Source organism: Pituophis catenifer, unplaced genomic scaffold (genome assembly GCF_029215685.1).
Source record: "Pituophis catenifer annectens isolate HBS135680 unplaced genomic scaffold, rPitCat1.0.hap2 SCAF_1, whole genome shotgun sequence".
NCBI classification, from domain to species: domain Eukaryota; kingdom Metazoa; phylum Chordata; class Lepidosauria; order Squamata; family Colubridae; genus Pituophis; species Pituophis catenifer.
Genome location: NW_027256881.1, coordinates 76,762,017 through 76,782,755, shown reverse-complemented (window position 1 = coordinate 76,782,755; position 20,739 = coordinate 76,762,017). Strand labels below are relative to the sequence as shown.

The window sequence follows — 20,739 nt, the reverse complement described above, 5'->3', positions numbered from 1 at the left end:
CACGCTGGAGCCAGCCAGAAGTAGTATTTGCCGGTTCTCCGAATACTCAAAATTTCTGCTACCGGTTTTCCAGAATCTGTCAAAACCTGCTGGATTTCACCCCTGCTTTTATGCTATGTATAAATGTGCATGTGTGTGTGATTTTCAGTACCTTAGACTAGACTAGATTAGACTAGACTAGGCTAGAATAGAATAACAGAGTTGGAAGGGACCTTGGAGGTCTTCCAGTCCAACCCCCTGTTCTGAAAGTGTTCACAGTTATCATCCAGCTCACAGCTGTGGTGTTGAGGTTTTATCTATTCAGTCTGTGAATATTGATAGAGTTAAATAATCCCACAGGGACAAACTGTAAGCAACTAGGAAGAAACTAGGGCATCCACTATTGAAAGAAATATAAAGATAAGGAGAATCCAAGACCTTGGTGCCTTCCGCCGTGCCCTTAAAACCTTCCTTTTCCAGCAAGCCGGGCTGGCCTAATTTTTTTAAGTGTTTTTAAGTGTTTTGTTTATTGTTTTTAATTAATGGGGCCAAATTTATATATGTATATTTTAACTGTATTTTAATATTTGTACTTGATGTTTTTACTTGGCTGTTCACCGCCCTGAGTCCTCAGGGAGAAGGGCGGTATACAAATTCAAAATAAAATAAAAATAAATAAAATAAATAAATAAATATTTGCATCAACAAGCTTTTAGTCTATGGTTTAAACCAAGGGTGTCAAACTCAAGGCCAGGGGCTGAATCCGGCCCCGCAAAGTACTTAGATCTGGTCCGTGTTGCTGTTTCACCCTGGAAACAGCAAAGGATCAGCCCACGATGCTTCTGCCAGTGAAAACGGAGCTAGGGAGGGCCACATGCAGCCCTGCTGAGCTCCTTTTTCACTGGCAGAGGGTTGCAGGAGGCCGTGGCAGCCAAAAATGGAGCTTGGGAGCCCGCTTTCGCTGGCAGAGCACTTGGGCCACCACCAGGCATCCACAACACAAGTGTCGAGCTGGCCATACCCGCTCTGGCCACGGCCACCCTGTCCCCCTGAGGTCAAACACAAACCTGATGCGGCCCTCAATGAAATCGAGTTTGACCAATCTGGTTTAAGATAATATCACAAATACCTATTGTTTCATTATATTGCAACTGACTACTGTTGATTTAAAAAGATGGGGAGCTATCTCATTCAAGACTGATTTTCAAAGCCTGACAGCAACTAATGAGAAGATGTCAACAGTCGTGGGATTGAGAGAAGGGGAAAGCAGCTTACACGGATAGGCAACAGTTTTGTCAGAATTATAGGCATTTCCTACATGTTTTGGTACTTTTAATTGCTATTCATGTTTATAAAAGATTTACATTGCAGAATGTTTCACATTTTTTTCTTCTCTTCAATCTCAAAATGCCCTACTGAGTTAGGAGGCTAAATTAATCAGTTTTGCCAATACTATTCTCACTTCTGAATTACTCAGTTACCCAAAGTACACTAAGAAAATGACACAGATGGAATGTAATTGCCAGGCTCAATTCAAGCTCTCTGTTCATCTCCTCTAAGGCTGCGAAAGGACTTTTACTATTCCACTATTTAGCATCTATCCAACCAGCTCATGACTGGCACCAGATCACTGTTCTGCCATTGTATAGTCAGCTGGCTGGCAGTCCTCTAGCAATGATCAACCAACCCATCACCTGAACATCACTCTTGTAAAACAAAGACACTTCAGAAACATGGCACTAGAAACTTTTTAAATGAATAGCTCTTTAAAGAGCTTCATAAATTGTTAAGGAAAAAAAAAAGGCAAGTGGCATTCATAGCCACCCACAATATTGTTCGCAATAACGAGCCTGTTCCTGAATAGAAAAGGGAAGCTAAATGTTTTAAATACTTTCAACACATCAAAAGTTGGTTTAAAGAGCTTCTTTTTCTTTTTCTGTTCCTCCAGCTTATTGTTAGAAGACGTATTGTCCATAGTTAACATTAATAAGCAATAATTATTTGAAATAATTATTCCATTATTGGGAAATATTGTTCATTCATACCACAACAAGTATGAATCATGAATTAAGAGGCAAATCTTTCTGGATATTGGCTATGTTACCAAACTTTTCATTGCATTGTTATCACACCAACAATTCATCAGTGTTTTGGCTTCAGATGGTAAACGTCTGGCATTTGCATGAAGGCAGGAATATACAAAACATTCTGACCACCAGTCAGAATTATCGGTAATAACCCAAGTGGCTTTTGTTGTTGTCGTTTTTGTTTTTGGAGATTGTTTTATTTCAAGCTGAAAGAAATTTGGCGGTTCTGAGCAGTTTCAATCTAAATATTCTGAAAGGCACTGAAATATTCAGCTCCATTTTGTGTTTTGTGGTTGTGATGTTTCTTTTCAAATTGTCTATGCTTCTCTGTAGCATGAGAACCACAAAAAATGATCTTGGTGGTACCCAGGACTTTGACACTGTTTGATATTATTTTCAACAATGTTGCAGAGGTGCTGGGTGAAAATTTTCACTGTGTGCGACTGGAGGTGGAATGGTCTATAATTGGAGCAGATTCCCAAGTTGCCTTTGTTTTCGAAGAGAAGAACTGTAATTCTCAGGGCCCAGTTGGGAGGCAGAGTCTACAATGACATTGATGAAATTTGTCAGCCAATCAGCTACTATACATTCTTTCAAATTCCAGATGTTTTGCTGGTAGATTGTCTGGGAGGTACATTGAATTCTTCATATCACTTATAGCTTTGGTAACCTCTTCATGTGTGATTGGGCCAGTGTTAGCCAAGTCATCAGGAATTGCCAGGTGTACATATTCAATATTTAGAAATTTTGTCTAAGTGCTGCTGCCAGTCTTTCAGAATTCTGAGCTCATCCTGCAATTGATGTCCACTTTAACACGCATGTAGTCTTCAATGTCTTTGGCCATCTTGGTGTGCATTTTCACAAGTTGATAAATGTTTTTCTCACATTCCTTTGTGTCCAGTTATTCATCTGAGACCCAATAATGATTGGTTTTGTCCCTGCAATAGTTTTCTTGCAGTGGAGTACTTCTGCCAATTTTCATTGATCTTCTACGCATACCAATTCTTACACATTCTTTTTCCAGTTTCTACTGCATTTGCTCTGTTTGGATCTATACCTGCTTGCCAATTCCATGACAGCCTAGTCTCATTTCTAATGATGCTGAAGTTGATTAATTTCTTAAGCTTTGGTGTACAGATTTCATTATAACAAACAGAAAACCATGCCAAATTGGTGCTTTCATCTTGCTAAGCATTTGGGGCAGAGGTGGGTTTCAGCAGGTTCTGACCAGTTCTGGAGTGGGATGGGAATGGAGATTGTACAGTATCCTTCCCCTGCCACACCCACCAAGCCACCCCCACCGAGCCAATGCCATGCCCACCAAGCCACACCCACAGAACCAGTAGTAAAAATTTTTGAAACCCACCACTGATTTGGGGCATCAGTGTGTGGGATTTAATAAAAAAAAAACCCTGAAAAGACTGCTAACCGAGAAGAAGGCAATGCATTTTAAATAACAGATTCTATATTAAACTACTCAGCATGAACTCCTATTCTACCCTCTCTTATAGGGAGCACCAGTTGGTTCTCAGTTTCCTTTGTTTCCTCTGACTGAAATAGTCCAGTCATTTAAAAATTGCAGTCTCAAAACAAAATACCCTTTCTGTTTCATGCATTCCATAGCACAAATATTTCCTTAAGACGTTCAAAAGGAGAATATGGCATAAAAGGTAACATTCCTCTATTAACATCCAGCAGATTTTGCTAAATACCAACAGTGAAGTATTTATACATTTAGAAAACCCTGCTAAGTTTATTAGTTATATCAGTAACCTCCACCCCATTGTATGTTCCACCATCTTAGTTAATTCTCTCTTAATTTTAATATTATACTTACTATTTTAATGTTTAATCCTTTATAATGCTGATTTTATTATGTTGTAAGCCTCCCAGAGTCATTTGACAGTGAGATGGCTGGCATATAAATTTAATAAACATATAAAGAAATAGTTTGCAAAGTTTGACAGTAAAGAAAATAATTGAATATTAGTTATAGTGTGTATTAACTTATAATGGGGGTCCCAGTGGTGGGATTCTGCCGGTTCTAGGGGGTTCGGCTGAACCCTTTGTTAAATTGCTGGCTCACCCCGCCCCTTGCCCCGCCCCTCCGCACCACTATTTATTGCCAATAAATAGTAGTGGGCGAGGGGCGGGTGAGCCAGCAATTTAACAAATGGTTCGGTGTTTTTTTGTAATTTTATTGGCCCGCGGAGCTTCAGCATAGGCTAATTAGCCCCTTGATTCTATCGGCCTCCCGACTCTCAGCTGATTTACTCTCAGCTGTTTTGCTCAGGGCTCTGCTGCTTGCTTGCAAAGAGTGCAGATTTTTTTTCCCCCTAGCTATGCTGAGAAATGAAACTGAAAGTAAAAGCTTGCTTTACTGTTGCTGCAACATTGAAAAATTAGGCAGGCAGATTTCTTTTCTTTTTCCTCACCAAAAAAGGTAGGTGCAAACTACCTTTAGTGGAAAGGTAGTTTTCCCTAAAGAGGTAGTTCCTCTTTAGGGAAAAAGAGGAGAGTTCAAGTTTTTAAAACACAAAAGAAAAAAAGCTCTATTTAAATAGGGAATTGTAATAATTGAGATACTATTAATTGTATATTGTGTTGAAAGCAGAAATGGTTAAATTGTGGTTTGGAGGAATATATGGGGGAAATTATTTGGTTTATTATTATTGGTAAATATAATTAATTGATTTGTAAGAAATTGGATTGCATGGAAATAATTGGAATATTCATGTTCATATTGATTAATATACAAAAAAGATAGTTATATAACTAATTGATTTATATTAAAATGTTGAATTTGTATTAAACAACTGTAATATTACATAATTAACCAATGTGAGGATGGATATAAAAATAGATGACAATGAGAAGGGGTATAATATAGAATAGAAGGGAAAAATTGAATTTGATTAAGATTAGAGATGAGGATGAAGGGTAATATTGTTTTTTTTTAAAAAAATAGATGAGGAATAAATATGGCAAAAAGGAAATATAGAAATTGTAAATTTAATTGAAATGACTAAACACTGGTTAAATTTGTGAACTGGCCAAATACTCTGTTCAAAGAAAATACATTGTATGTTTGTATGTGTGTTTCTAATTACTGCTATTTATTCATATTTATTCTCTTTTATTCTTTAAAGTTTAACAATTCATTCTTTATCTTAATATCTTTATATTTGTTTGGGGTTGCCTTTCTTCCATTTCATCTTTTTTACTGTATAGCTATCTTTCTCCTCAAACCTACCACCTCTCTCTTTTCTTTCCTTCTTACTTTCTGTTCCCCTCCTCTTCTTCTCCTCCTCTCTTCCTCCCTCTCTTACCCTCACTCTTACTCTAATTTCCCTTCCCTTCCTCCCTTCTCTTCCTTCCTTGTCTCTCCTTCTTTCTTCTATCTCTCTTCTCCTTCCTTCATCCCTCTCTATTGCTGTATCCTTTTGTGCATATGGATTACTCAGAGGGCTGAAAAAGTTATTTTTGACCGGTCCTCGCACTTTTGACCAGTCCTCGCACTTACGACTGTACTCACATTTTATGTTTTGCGCCCTATCTTGTCACTGAGGTGAAGACAAGTAGTGGTGAAATGACTGACACAGTTGTTAAGAATGCCGCAACGGGCATAAATGTGAGGAAGGTCATAAGTGCGAGGACCGGTCAAAAATGTGAGGACCAGTCAGAAATAACTTTTTTCAGCCCTCTGAATAGTCCCTATGTGCATATGGACTAGTCAGAAGGCTGAAAAAGTTATTTTTGACCGGTCCTCGCACTTTTGACCAGTCCTTGAACTTAAGACTGTCCTCACATTTTACGTTTTACGCCCTCTTCACCATGGTGAAGAGAAGTAGTGGTGAAATGACTGACACGGTTGTTAAGAATGCCGCAATGGGCATAAATGTGAGGATGGTCATAAGTGCGAGGACCAGTCAGAAATGACTTTTTTCAGCCCTCTGAGTAGTCCCTATGCACATAGCCATGCCCACCCGGTCACATGACCACCAAGCCACACCCCCCCAACTAAGCCATGCCCACAGAACCGGTTGTTAAAAATATTGAATCCCACCACTGGGGGGTCCTATTAGTAATTTTAATCAAAGACATGATCAAAGTAAACAAAACCCACCATAGTACAGATGCCACTAGGTGATAGATCCTACTAAGTATGTTACCTACTCCTATTAGGAAAGGCTGCCTGCCAGCCATAAAATTATTAACATATTTTGATTGTATGTATTACCTCAGGTAATCCTCTGCCTTGTCTATATTAAAAACCTGTATGTTGAAACAACCCTTACTTTGAATGCTTTTGAAACAAATCCTAATAAAGTTTTATTTCCAGTGAGTTTTTTAAATCATTACCTCATATGATAGAAAAGTTAACTTTTAAAAATAAGCCTGCTTTTTTACCTTTTTGGAAAGTTAAAGACATATTTTTGCAAAGATTAACTGTAAATACACATACAGCCCTCCAAATAGCAATGAACAGTGAAGATAATGAGCAAATTGAATTTTGAGTGTTTCCAAAGGGGGGGAAAAAGCTAGTAAAGACCCCTGTTTCTCATCAGAATTGCTGGGACACATAACCAATACCCCCTTTACAAAATGAAAGGCATTTTCCTTTGGAGGTCTGGATCAGGGGTGAAATCCAGCAGGTTCTGATAGGTTCTGGAGAACCGGTAGCAGAAATTTTGAGTAGTTCAGAGAACCAGCAAATACCATGTCTGGCTGGCCCCAGAGTGGGGTGGGAATGGAGATTTTACAATATCCTTCCCCCAGGAGTGGCGAGGGAATGGGGATTTTGCAGTATCCTTTTCCTGCCACACCCACCAAGCCACACCACGCCCACAGAACCGGTAGTAAAAAAGATTTGAATTTCACCACTGGTCTGGATATGTGTAGAATAGTTACTTTGGGCACACCTGGATATGGAACTTTCCCTTGCAAGACATACTTTTTTCCTATAGTAATTGTAAAAGTGTTTGTTTCTGCAGTTGAAGGAAATGGATCATTGTGCCCTTCAGCCAAATACTAAAGGACAAAAGGGCCAACTAGTCTATTTCAATGTAGGAGGTATTGTATTTCTGCGTTTTGCACATATTACTCTGTATATTTCTTTGATCACAAGCAATTTTAAAATAGGAAATCATAATTAAAAAAGAGCTCTCCACTATAGGCTGAGTATTTCCACATAAAAATGGCTGACGTTTCACAGATATAGGCCTTTGAAAAACATCTTGCTATAACTATCACTGTTTTATTTTATAAATAAGAGGTAGAGGAAATTTGTCCAAGGTGCCTTCAATACCACCCCCCATTGATAATAATAATTACTAAAGGATCAAAATATCTAAGGTATCCTGGGTGAATATTATTTCTGTAAATTCTATCATAGCACCTATCACCATAAATTTATCCAGGGCTGTCAATACCATTGCTTTGCATGCCTGAAGCAAGAGTGTCACAAGGTGGTTATGGAAAAGACAAGACGAAGGGGGTCACACTATTTTCTAAAGCACCTGTAGGCCAGACAAGGAATAATGGATGGAAACTGAACAAGGAGAGATTTAACCTGAAAATAAGGATAAATTTTCAGTCAGTGAGAACAATTAACCAGTGGAACAGCTTGCCTTAGAAAGTTGTGGGAGCTTCATCACTTGAAGAAGAGATTGGACTACCATTTGTCAGAAATGGTGTAGGGTCTTCTGCTTGGGCGGGGAGGTTGGACTAGATGACCTACAGGGTCCCTTCAAACTCTGTTAATCTGCAATCTGTAAATGTGGTGAGTACAAATTATTTTGCTGTTCTGTCTGCAACAACACATGTAATTGGTCTTGGAGGGGGAAATTGCTTATAAGGATAAATGTGGTGTGCCGTATGTGGCATCTATATCTTAGGTCCAGGAAAAAATAACTAAAAGGAAAGAGATAGCAGTGCTACAATATTTAATTATGGAAGGGTATTTATGTTTTCTGAATCAATTATCTCAATCAGTTGTGAAATATATCATAGTAGCAGTGAAATACATCATTTATGATTTTGAAATGTTGTCAAGAAAAAGAAGCACAGACACCTGTGATGTCTATAGAGATAGTCCTCGACCACAATTGGATCCACCAATTTTGTTAAGTGAGACATTTGTAACTGAGTTTTGCCCCATCTTACGACCTTTCTTGCCACAGTCGTTAAGTAAATCACCACAGTTGCTAAATTAATAACATGGTACTTGACTGAATCTGACTTCTCCATCGACTTTGCTTATCAGAAGGTTACAAAAGTTGATTACATGGACGCTGTGACAGTCATAAATATGAGTCAGTTGCCAAGCATCTGAATTTTGATCACGTAACCATGGGGATGCTGCAACGGTCATACGTCACTTTTTTCAATGCCGTTGTAATTTCTAACGATCACTTAATGAACTGTTGTAAATCAGGCACTACCTGTACGTGGAGAAAGGAGACAACTACAGTATGATGAAATGGGAACATTGCAGTGTTGTGCGCCTTGCTCAGTTTGTGAGAAAAGAAATATATATTCATGTATTGATATATTTGTATTGTTCGTTTCAATAAGATTTTTAAAGATTCCACAGAGAGTCTATGCTGACTGCATTAGGGAGGGGGTGGGCAATCCTAATATCAACTCTGAGTCACAGTTTCCTTTCAGCAAATTGACAGCAATCTTGTCTTTCATATCTTTACCTGACATTTACACCATCTGCATGAATTCTCTCACAGAAAGGCCCTGCTCATAATAAGGTTGAAGAGGCTTTGCAGGGATTTGTTTGCCATCCACAAAAATTGACACTGCAGTGCTGGAAATTGAAAGGGTTTCTTCTATAATCGCTGTGAAATGTTACATTTTCCATAAGCCTGATCCTTAGTTGTTTGGGCAACTGTCCTAGAAATAACTTTTTTTTTGATCACACAAACGTAAGTAAGTTTTCTTGATTACGTACAAGATTGCCTGCCAGACAGCTATAAATCTTCATTCCCATTCAATCAATAGGCTACAGTATCTGGTATTGCTTATCAGCAAGGTTTTTAGGTGGCTCAGCTGCTGTAATGGCATGTGAGAATGACCTGAGGAGACAGGAGTTGCAGCCCAGACAATAGTCTGATAAACAAAATCTGAGTCCAAAAGAGTGGTGAGAGAGGAGAAAATGTCTCAGAAGGGACTCTCCCTAGTTTTGGGGAGACTAAAAATGAGGGAGGTTAGAGATACTTTCAGATTTGCAAGATTCTGCTATTGTAACTTTACACTAAAGCCTGATGGTTGGGGCTTCTTGTCTGGATTACAAGCAGTCCAACTAGATCTTCGTCTATACTCTTGTAGGAAGTTAGCATCCACCCCTCTCCTAGAAAAATGAAATATTTTAGGACATATTAAAAGGGCAGAATATTTCTTCTAAAATGGAGGCAGAAACTCAGCCCACCTACCTTTGTCAATGGGCCATTAAGGTCTGGGCCAGTCTATTCTACATAACAAAGATCTACCTCCTTCAGGAAGAGCCATAATGGGAATCTCAAAGCGCTTTCATTACATCAACAAGGCGCAACCAAGCTTGGGACTCAAAAACACAACCTACAAAGTCACCCCTGCATGGCCGCATGGGAGTCTGACAACCAATCAGAATACAAGCTCAAATTCAAAAGCCCAGAGTGGATATAAAACTCAGACATCTCAGCATCTCTTCCCTTTTTTTCTTCACCCAATATCTTCAAGGCATGTGATCCTATCCACCATTAAAACCATCTTTCCAAGCAGCAACCATGTTTCCACTGTCTTTCTCCCCACTTGGAACTGAACCCAGATGGATATTTCTTCCAACACTCTCAGCTGCAGATTTCAAGTGTAGCTTAATGATTTCTAGGCCTTTCCACCAAAAAGACATTGCTTTTCTAAAATGTCCACAGAATAACCCTCCGAAGACTGTGCCATGCCTGACCTCAAATGCCTGCAAAACTGGTCCTGGCTTGTTAAATGGTGAAGGCTTCTTGATGCCAATCATCTTCAATTTTTTTGTGGCCTAAAATTAAGCTTAAAAGCCACCTTCCCATGTTCAAAATTGAAGTTTTTGTTTGGGTCACTTTTCAATTCTACAGGGATGTAGAATGTAAAAATTGCTCACTAGGACATAACAGAGCTTGCCATAAGTTACTCTCTTGAAATTGTTGTGTTGCCCTCACACAGGGCAGAGTAATAACACATAGAATTTCAAAGTACTTGATTTTCTACAGTGTCCATATAAACATATGTGTCAAATGACCCTGAAAACAGCCTAATATATGTCAAAATTCTTCACTACCTAGAAAGCCATGTGTTTCGGTTCCTTTAACATTAATTTTCTGAACCATCAGATCATACCATAAGGGATCATCGTAGGCATCTAAATAAAGTTGTTTCTGTTTTTGAACAGCTCACATTTCATTCCTCTTCTCAATGAAACAATTCCCACTGTTGCTTTCACTGGTAATTTTAAAATGTGCATCTTAAGTTAATGTATTCCAATTGTGGGGGTATTTTATTTCTACTAATCGTACCTCCCATCATCCAGGAAGATTTAGAACCTTTAATAACTGACCACTATAATAAAATTGGAATTTCTGTTTTGGGGAAAAGCTGCTGCTAATAACCAATATCAAGGTGACATTGGCTTAACTCTGTTGGCCTTTCAGGAAATTCTCAAAATATGGTTTTCCTAAGAAAAACTCTTGGGAGAAACAATGAGAAACAGGGAGCCCATCAGAGGGCTATAGTACATCTGAGTCTTTGAAACACTCTCCGGTGGTCTTATTTATATTTAATTGATTTTAATGGCTATTTAAGATGTGTTTTCATTATTTGAATACTGCTCAGAGACAGGTAGCCATAGCTATATGATGAAGAAATAAGTAAATCAATTATCTTGGATCATGATATTCAGTAGAAAAGTTAACACTGAGATCTGGGACCATCTGGAGCATTTCCAGCAATTTGGGAGAAGCACTCAATTTTCCTTTTTTCAAATCCAAAGTGAGAACATTTTTCCATTCACTTTGCTTTCTGTTTCATCCTTGCAACTTGATAGAACTCCTCCTTGCCTGTGCAGGCAGGATAGGAGGCCTATTCCTTCTTACTCTGGACCTTCTTACTCTGCACAAGCCTCCAAAGGAGCAGTTGCACTAACATGACATTTTCCATGCTGCTTTAATTTAAAATGTTAATATTAAAATAAATGCATATTTACGTCTTGTACCATTGTAATCCAAATGGAAACATTTGTTCTAGTAATGGGACCTGTCATGCAAATCAATTTATAATTTGGTAGCCATGGTCCAACAAAGCTGGAGAATCCCTGCTCTAGATGCCAGAAATAACTACAGTAACTGAAAGAGAAATATAGCATGGTACATCTCTGAAAGAAATTGTGGTTTGGATGGATTTTGTGCTGCTTTCATTTTTTCCCCTCCTTTGCCTTTATTAAGAATAAGGTTTGACTGGTAGTCCTCACTTAATGACCACAACTGGGAAGGGCAATTCCATTGCTAAGCAATGCAATCATTAAGTGAAATATGTGACAGCGACTTGAAGCTTTACTGCTGGCTTCTCCAGTGACTGTTTATCGGAAGTTGGCTGTGAAGAACCTAAATCTCTATCATGTGATTGTGAGATGCTGCGGCAGTTGCAAGTGTGGGGACTAGGTAAAGTTATTTTTTCAGCACTACTGTAATTTCAGTCACTAAACAGGGCAGTTATTAAGCACAGGTTATCTGTACATTGCAATATGTGCATTTCTTCAATACTTCTATAGTTGTGTTCTTTTGGATAGGTTCACTGTCCAAAGCAACAATGACAACAGACATTTGTGTTGCAAATGGTCAATTGATATATTGTTCTGGTTAAGATTGAGTTGTGTGGTTTTTGTTTTGATTTTTGTAAGTATATTATGAAAATACCAGAATCTGTCTTTTGTGCCCTTTTCTTGGTGTGCATATATATAACTTGCCCTGCCTATTTGTAATGGAAATACAAAGAGAGAACACCACATAAAGATTTGGATAGAACAAGCACCTGTCTATGGAGATTCTCAGTCATCCAGGTCATGATTGTCCCAGATGTGCTTTTTCAAAAGGCAACTTGACTTTCTTGTTTTTCTTTGAAGATGTTTCACTTCTCATCCAAGAAGCTTCTTCAACTCTGACTGGATGGTGAGAAATGGAAGGATTTATATCCCTTGCAGACAGCTGGTCATTTGCCTTCTTTTAGAGAATCATTGAGGCCACTTGAAGGTTTATCTGTGTCCTCAGGGTTGCCTGAGTGGTGGAAACGGGTGTGGAGCAGTAGTTCAGCCGATTCTATCCGGTTCGGGTGAACAGATACTGGCAGCTGTGGGAGGCTCTGCCCACCCGCCCGAACGTCATCCCGGTTTTGACGCTCTGCACATTGCTTACATTTGCGAACTGGTAACAAAGATAAGTGAATATCTCCCCTGGTGTGGAGCTTTCTTGGAACTGCTGAAAGGACTATGGTTGTAGTTTATTTTACTTCATGGGATTTTAATGAACCACTCTGCAGTTCAATGGTAGTAACTGCTTCAACTTAGTCAATCTAATAGTATTACTGGCTAGGTTGATGCAACACCTTAAACTAGTGTTTTAGCTGGCTTTGCTTAGGTACACTGGGTTAACTCATTCAGTGTAGTTTGTAAATGATGGATGTACACTTTTAACATGTTGTATAAACACTGCCAGTTGCGCTTTGTGCAATAAACAGACTAGTGCCTGTGCCAATGGAGTTTGGGTGGCATTTCAGACCTAATGGATACAGCAAGCAATCGAGATTCTGCATAGAATAGCTCAAATATAAACGATAAAAAAGATAAATCACAGTCTTACAACTCTCAGATATCAGTGAACTGATAAAAATATCATTATTCTTTTCAAAACTGACTCATCTTTTAACTGATCAATACGGCTTACTTTCTACACCTAAGTACTGTCAGCAGACAGTCAAGGCAGCAATAATTCAATGGTCTATATTGTGTTGTGGCTAAATTGGAAAAAGACTAACATCTGTTTACCTTCAACACCTTTTTGAGAAATTGGCTTTTGCTCATAAACAAGTTCTTTCCTCCTAAGTTTATCAATAGCCCTCTTATTTTGAAAAATAAAAATACTCTTATTTGACACATTTTTAATTTTGTAAAATGTAAGCGAGGTGAATATTTATTTATACAGGTTTCTCAAGCAGTTTATCAGATATGAGCTATGTATCCTAATCCCTTTCTTGCATCAATAGCAAATGAAAATATTGGGAAAAGAATGCCTAGAACACTACATTAAAAAGCTTCTTGATGGAAACATAACACATGTTTGGGGAAAAAAATGGAAAAGCATATACATTTTGGAAATTGCCACGAGAATTATATTGCAATTCCGTTTTCATTTATTTTCATGAGTAACAACATGAAGGAGGAAAATCCCTGTTTCAACATATTCACCATTTTCTGAAGTGGTCACAATGCTATTTCTTATGAGTTCAGTGTCACAAGCATTCATAAACCATCTACGTCAAATGCCACTCCTTGCTGAAATGGCAATTGTGAGTAAAGGCTGTTTAGGACAGAAGGGCAATGAAAAAAATTGTTGAATGTTATGACCAATTCAAACATGTAGAGAAGGAAGCCACAATAAGAAATAAGAGGGGGGAAATCCATTTCTCTAGCAGTTTGTTGTGCTGCATTTTATGAGCTAGTTTGGATGAATATTACAAGTGAGGAATAAATGGCATCCTCTCTTTTTAAGTGGATCTCTTAAGTGTCTACTTGGGAAAATGTTACAGAGTTTTATTATCCATGTAATTTTATTCCTGACAAATTTATGAACTTCATTAGAGAGAAATCTTGAATACGTCATCCACATTTTATTGTAATAATTCCTACTAGGATATTATTTCTTCATGAAATGCTTTAGGTATTGTTTTGAAAGATGGTGATGTATACTTTGCTCCTTTCTTTTTAATTTTAATCATGCCTCTTCAGGTTTAACAAAATAACGGATTTGGAAGGGAGCTTGGAGATCTTCTAGTCCAACCCCCTGCTCAAACAAGAGACTCTATACCATTCAAGACAAGTGACTGTCCAATCTCTTCTTTAAAAAAACTCCAGTGATGGAGCACCCATAACTTCTAAAGGCAAGCTGTTCCACTGGTTAATTGTTCTCACTGTTAGAAACTTTCTCCTTAGTTCTAGATTGCTTCTCTCTTTGCTTAGTTTCCATCCATTGCTTCTTGTCTTGCCTTCTGGTGCTTTGGAAAATAGCTTGAGCCCTTCTTCTTTGTGGCAGCTCCTCAAATATTGAATTATTTTTTATTAAATGTTAATTATTAAATATTGGTGAGGATAGTTCAAAATGAACATTTACTCGTGTTTTACTGAGAGTGTTCTACTACTCCGCTAACAGGGAATGTTGATAATGACAAGGCTAAAGTGCCTTTGAATTGAGGTTGACTCCTGTTGACTCCAGCAACACATCCATATAGTTTTCCTAGCAAAAGTACAGAAATACTGCAAACCACTTATAAATACTAGTTATACCCAGTGGACTGGCAAATTCTATAAACAGGACTCTGGAACAACTATGGGATAACCATTGTCATTGCTTTTTGAGGAAAACTTGCAGAAGGCATGTGTGTGTATATGTGTGTATGTGTATATATTTAATTGTTTTGCAGTATAGAAAGGAAGAGATTATGAAATTTCTTTATGACTTAAACAAATGAGATGCAATTCTTATGTTTGAACATCGTTGCAGAACATTGTTTAAGCTCTATGCATTTCTGTTTTGCTCATTCACTCTTATCAGCAAGAAGAGCAAAAAAGCCATGTTCAATAGCAGGATAATTTGCAATAAAGAGGGGCAAGGCAATAACAGTAGGAAATCATTGCTACTGTAATGTGATAGGAAATGTGGAAAATATAAAAAGAGACGTATTCTTCTTAAAGCCTTTTAGTCTTTAGTCTTTCCATACATGGAAAATGATTTCCATGTATGCACTAAATGATTTCCATGTATGCACTATATCGGCACATAACCTAATCAACCGAATAAGAAATATGAAATATGAAAACACAATATTCACAAAATATGAAACAGTTTGTTCATCATCAACGTTCTAATGTCCATTATGAAAACTAAGGAATTAGTTGCAGGGAAACTCACATCCATTTCAGCAGAATAACGAAGGAAAAGATACTATAGAAGGAAAAGAAGACAAGACACAAAATTGGTTTCCCGTATTGGCATCAGTATTCTTCAAGCTGACTTACCTAACATCTGTACAGGTTATACATGAGATGTACCGAGTATTCGTTGTAATGAGGTTCAGCGGCACAGATGTCTCACTGTCAGAGGTTGGGTGTGCTCCACATTTAAAGTAGAATTCCTACAATATTGAAGAAGAGATAAAAGGAGGATTACATATCTGCACTTCATGTCCTCTCTTTATCTAAGCCTAAGTGAAGTTTGAGGCAGTAGATAAATCACTAATGTCAGTAGAAAAGAAGGATACTCATTAAGAGTAGTTAGAAAGAATGCCACACGGTATTTTTGTACAAGATGTATATGTAGCTCTTCGGATATCAACTGAGAGAAAAAGTGCATTTGTACTTCTATTCATTCTATGCAATTATCTCTTCTTCATTAAAGGAGAAAAATGAATAGACTGAGACAGGAACAGGTTCTTGAAACTTCCATATTGCATACAGTAAATGTTTGATTGGAGTGGAGTATTTGCTACCATCCAAGTGTCCCTCAAAATAAGATGTGGTAGAGAGAACAAAGACAGAAGCACACATGGCTTTATCCAAATTTATTGTACATTAATTTCAGTCTGCTCTCTACAAACATGTTGATATTGCCAAAGGCCAAGAATTGCCAAATTCCCAGCCTGGTAATTCTCAATCTTCAGCCTTAACATAATCAGAGGAGACCGGGCTGAAGAATCTAGATCTAGATCTTCTAGTTCAAGGTCTCTGATGTCATTAAGAAGCTGGCAACCATACACACACACACACATACACAGTATGTATTATGTATGTATATGTATATATAAACACACACACAGAGAGAGAGTATGTATGTGTGCATATATATAATAGCAATAGTAATAGTACTTAGACTGTTATGCTTTACAGCCCTCTTTAAACAGTTTACAGAGTCAGCATATTGCCCCCAATAATTTGAGTCCTCATTTTACCCACCTCAGAAGGGTGGAAGGCTGAGTCAACCTTGAGTCTGGTGAGATTTGAACTGCCAAACTGCAGTCAGCAGAAGTAACCTGCAGTACTGCACTCTAACCACTGTGCCACTGTGGCTCATAATGCATTGCTCATAAAGCATAATGTGTAATCCTTAAAACAAACATCCTTATATTGCTGCTAGTTAAAGGTGTGTTGAAGCACCTAAAAAAAAACCCCACTAGCAGCAAGAACCTATATGCAAACATAATTTGAAATACTGCATGGAGGAAATAGGAAGACATTTGTATAGCAGTTTTTAGTGACTATTGCCCAGTGAGTGGAAAGAAAAAAAAAACATTTTTTCCCAAGACAATGCTTTGAAATTCCCAAAGAATCAATGCATCAGAAGAAAACTCAGTTAAAAAGTATGATGCTATAGAGAGCTAAATGCAAAGTATAAAATAATTTATAGTTTTGGAAAGCAAGAGCTTTGACTACCACTGGGTCTGAAAAATTGTGAACCGTGGACATAAATAGTCCAGCAACAGCGGATAAATACAAAACACATTGCACGGTGTGTTGCATTTAATAAGGAATATAATTTTCTTGATGAAAGGATTCAATTTTACTTTCTTGAGTATACATTTTATAGTGTCTGTTTTGCTGGCTTATTCAAATAATGTATAATTAGTGAAGTACAGATGCAGCTGCAAGGCAAAATTAAATCCTATTAGTTTAAGCCAGGTATTTTCAAAATCTATCAAACCTTTAAAGAGCAAGGACAATTTTCAATACAACATGGGCTGGTTGTTCTTTCTGGACTCAAATGCCAAGTGCATTAATGGTCATTGCAAACAGTGGATGGACCCACACATTTTATTTATTTTTATTTGATTTATTTCGTCAAGCATGTATTTGGTAACATATATAAATATAAAACATGATTATGAATACATGAACTGGATAGGAATAAAAGGGAACATTAAGACATGGAGGGTAGGCACGTTGGTGCACTTATGCACGCCCCTTACAGACCTCTTAGGAATGGGGTGAGGTCGACAGTTGACAGTCTTAGGTTAAAGTTTTGGGGTTCGGGGAAGAAACTACAGAGTCAGGTAGTGCATTCCAGGCATTGACCACTCTGTTGCTGAAGTCTTATTTTCTGCAATCGAGTTTGGAGCGGTTTACCTTAAATTTGTATCTGTTGTGTGCTCGTGTGTTGTTGTGGTTGAAGTTGAAATAGTCATTGACAGGTAGGACATTATAGCAGATAATTTTATGTACTAAGCTTAAATCAGACTGAAGGCGGCGTAGTTCTAAGCTGTCTAAGCCCAAAATTTCAAGTCTGGTGGCATAAGGTATTCTGTTGTGAAGAGAGGAGTGGAGGACTCTTCTTGTGAAATATTTCTGGACTCACTCAATTGTATTAATGTCCGATATGCAGTGTGGGTTCCAGACAGATGAGCTGTATTCAAGAATTGGTCTAGCAAATGTTTTGCATGCTCTGGTTAGCAGTGTAGTATTTCTAGAGAAGAAGCTACATAATATTAGGTTAACAACTCTTAATTCATTCATGATTCATGATGATAAATTCATGATGATGAATGATGGACATTCAGTTTATGTCCATCCACAGCCTTCAGCAAGGTAATTCTCAGAAAGTACAATGGGGCCATATTTGGTATGGTGAGAGAAACTGGCAAATAAAAAAAAAAATAGTTCGAAAATGAATCAGATCTATCTAGAGGCTGTGGAGAAAAATATCCTCCCCTTAATCCCCTCTAGGAGAGATAGCTAGGTTCAATTACTCCATCCTAAAACCTTCCCTTTCTGATCAGAGTAACAGGTCCCTGTAATTCCTAACATATAGGATAAATAAACAGACACAACATAGGAGAGCAGAACTAATCACATATAGATACAATCAATTTATTTATTACTCAGAAAAAAAATAAAGATGTCTCCATATAGCCACTGCTGGTAAAGGTTGGACAGAATTTCAATAAACCAAACCTTGTTAAAATATTTAATACTATCTCTGTATTTACATCTGCCCTCAAATAAAATTGCTGCATTAAATATATATTTAATGCTTTGATTAGTGTAACTTTGTTCTGTTATTTTCAATATTTCAATGTCATCACAATTACAGATATTAAGGTAGTTCATAAATCAATCATAAAAACAACCAAAACCATAAACATAACAACTCTCATAAAACTTCAGCAAAACAGTACTGTTCAGGTAAGAAGTAGAGTAGATCCTAGTCTCCAAAATTATGTCAAAAAAGCCATATTTTAACCATTCACCAAAGAAGAGAACTACCCAGATTTTGGAGGAAGCATATTTAAAAGGTTGAAGCACCAGTGTTTAGAGGTTCTTGCTCCCTTAATTTCCTATACTGAGAGAACTTGGAACATCTGCTCTCAAATGAAATAAATGAGCTGGTCAGAGTCAATTTATAAGTTATCATATTCATTCCTTGTCTATCTCTAATAGCCACAGTTAAGTATTTCAGTTTGGAATATTTAACATGAAACTACTAAAGTCTACAGTCATACACAACAATTATCTCCCCCATGTATGTGGTATTTTAATCCACACTTTTTATCTTCTACATTTCCTAAATATTTCCTAGAACAAATGTGTAGAGCATGAGCATATCTCCTGCATTACCTGCAGAAGTTTCTGGAAAATGTAATTCAGATAGGATTCCTTGGCCCACAGATATTTTGTGCATACTGATTCGGACATCATGACATTATGTGATTTACTTATTGGGGTTGCAATGTTTGGATTAGTTATGAGTCCTCCCATAACATTTCAACTTAACTTTTATGTACACATAAAATATGTACACATATCACTGTGGTTGTAACAGTAAATATATATTCATTTACAAGGTTTAGAGGGCCACTCCATGTGTCACATACAATTCCCTGATTTGTAATGGGGATTAAAATTATATGTGTGAAATTAAGCAGGACTGGGAAGGATTGCAATATCCTTATTCTGGTCTTGTCCAAGATTATTAATCAATGCCATCTTCATTCTGAAACTTAGTCTACAACTGGCCTAAAGCAAGTCTATATAAATGTAATTCTCTCAGTTGTAGCCCAACCACTTTCTCCATAATTCTGTCCAAGAAGAGGAGGTTGGAGACAAGATGATAATTATCTAGTATTGAGTGATAGCTTCTTGAGCAAAGGCTTACCACCATTTCTTTCAAAGAAATAACAATGCTTCCTCTGTCAATAATGGATTAATCACCATCCTGGCTCAGCTCCCCATCCTGTTTCTGGAAGTTTTCATTAATCAGGAATCCAGACTCACAAGCGACTGAGTTGATATTACAAAGGATGGTCTCTATGGAGACCAAAGGGCTTACAGGATCAAACTCATCCCCAATAAGGCCTCAGTCATCTCCTCTGGACCTGCCCATCTGAAATCAAGCTCCAAGTAAATCCAAGTGATTTTGTCCTTCAGATGCTTAGATAATGCCTTACAGCTGCTCCTTAGATATCCTTTATTGCTTGTGCTTACCCAGTAGGAAATAGATAACTCTGAAAAGAGTCACTCTGAGAGTGAGATTCACAGTATCTAAATTTGATAAATAAAAATAAATAAAAAGGGGCTGCTGGGAGACAAAAGAGCAGGGAAGTATTGATGTTTCACTACTGTTATTCCCCCTGGATAAGTCTGGATTATAGTGAAATATGCTTTAATGGGAATGGGAGCCAGGTATTGTGTCTGCGAGCAAATAGACAAAAAGGAAAGTCCTATGCTTCTGGGACCTAGGCAAGAAGCAAAGTGAATTAGAAGAAATTTTCTGTCTAAAAAAGGTGGAAAGAATAGCAACCACATGCTTTAACACTGAACTGAGATGATTTGAGTTCCCGCTATGCAGTTCTACAGGTAGAAAAATGCCTGGAGGCAGTAACATTAAAAACAAAACCTCTCACCTTTGGCTACTGCTTTTTTTCACCTCTTTTCATTTTTTAAAGAACCTTTCAGTTGGTGCAGTTGTTGAGCGCTTCTAAAAACCTTAAATTCCAGCAGCAAAAATGTTCTCCAACTTTCCAAGAAGATGGGAGCACTGACAGCTGCCTGATCTTAGGAGCTTCTACCTTACCTCCTCTTTCTGACTTTCTGATATAGGCAATCTTCTAATCCTTAAAGTCTTCATTCTAAACAATACGTATTGTTAGGCACCTACTGTATAGCAGCATGACCTCTGGTCCATGTACCTACTATGGTTTACAATGTCCATCAGCAGTTTTCCAAGGATTCAGATAATCTCCATCTGCTTCGAGATGTTAGAATTTGAACCTGGGATCTTTTACATGCAGTGTATATATACTACATACTATACTGGGCTGTAGATAAGAGGTGGGTTTCAGCAGGTTCTGACCAGTTCTGGAGAACCAGTAGTGGAAATTTTGAGTAGTT

The 20,739-nt window shown here is 37.7% G+C and overlaps 1 protein-coding gene across 1 annotated transcript in view; it reads right to left on the bottom strand.

The window, feature by feature from the left end:
* PRKN (parkin RBR E3 ubiquitin protein ligase) overlaps nt 1-20,739 on the bottom strand; it is a 719,133-nt gene that overhangs the window by 331,358 nt on the left and 367,036 nt on the right. The window contains exon 6 of the mRNA XM_070951429.1: nt 15,379-15,494. Within this exon, the coding sequence (XP_070807530.1) occupies nt 15,379-15,494 (116 nt within the window). The remainder of the gene's footprint in view (nt 1-15,378; nt 15,495-20,739) is intronic.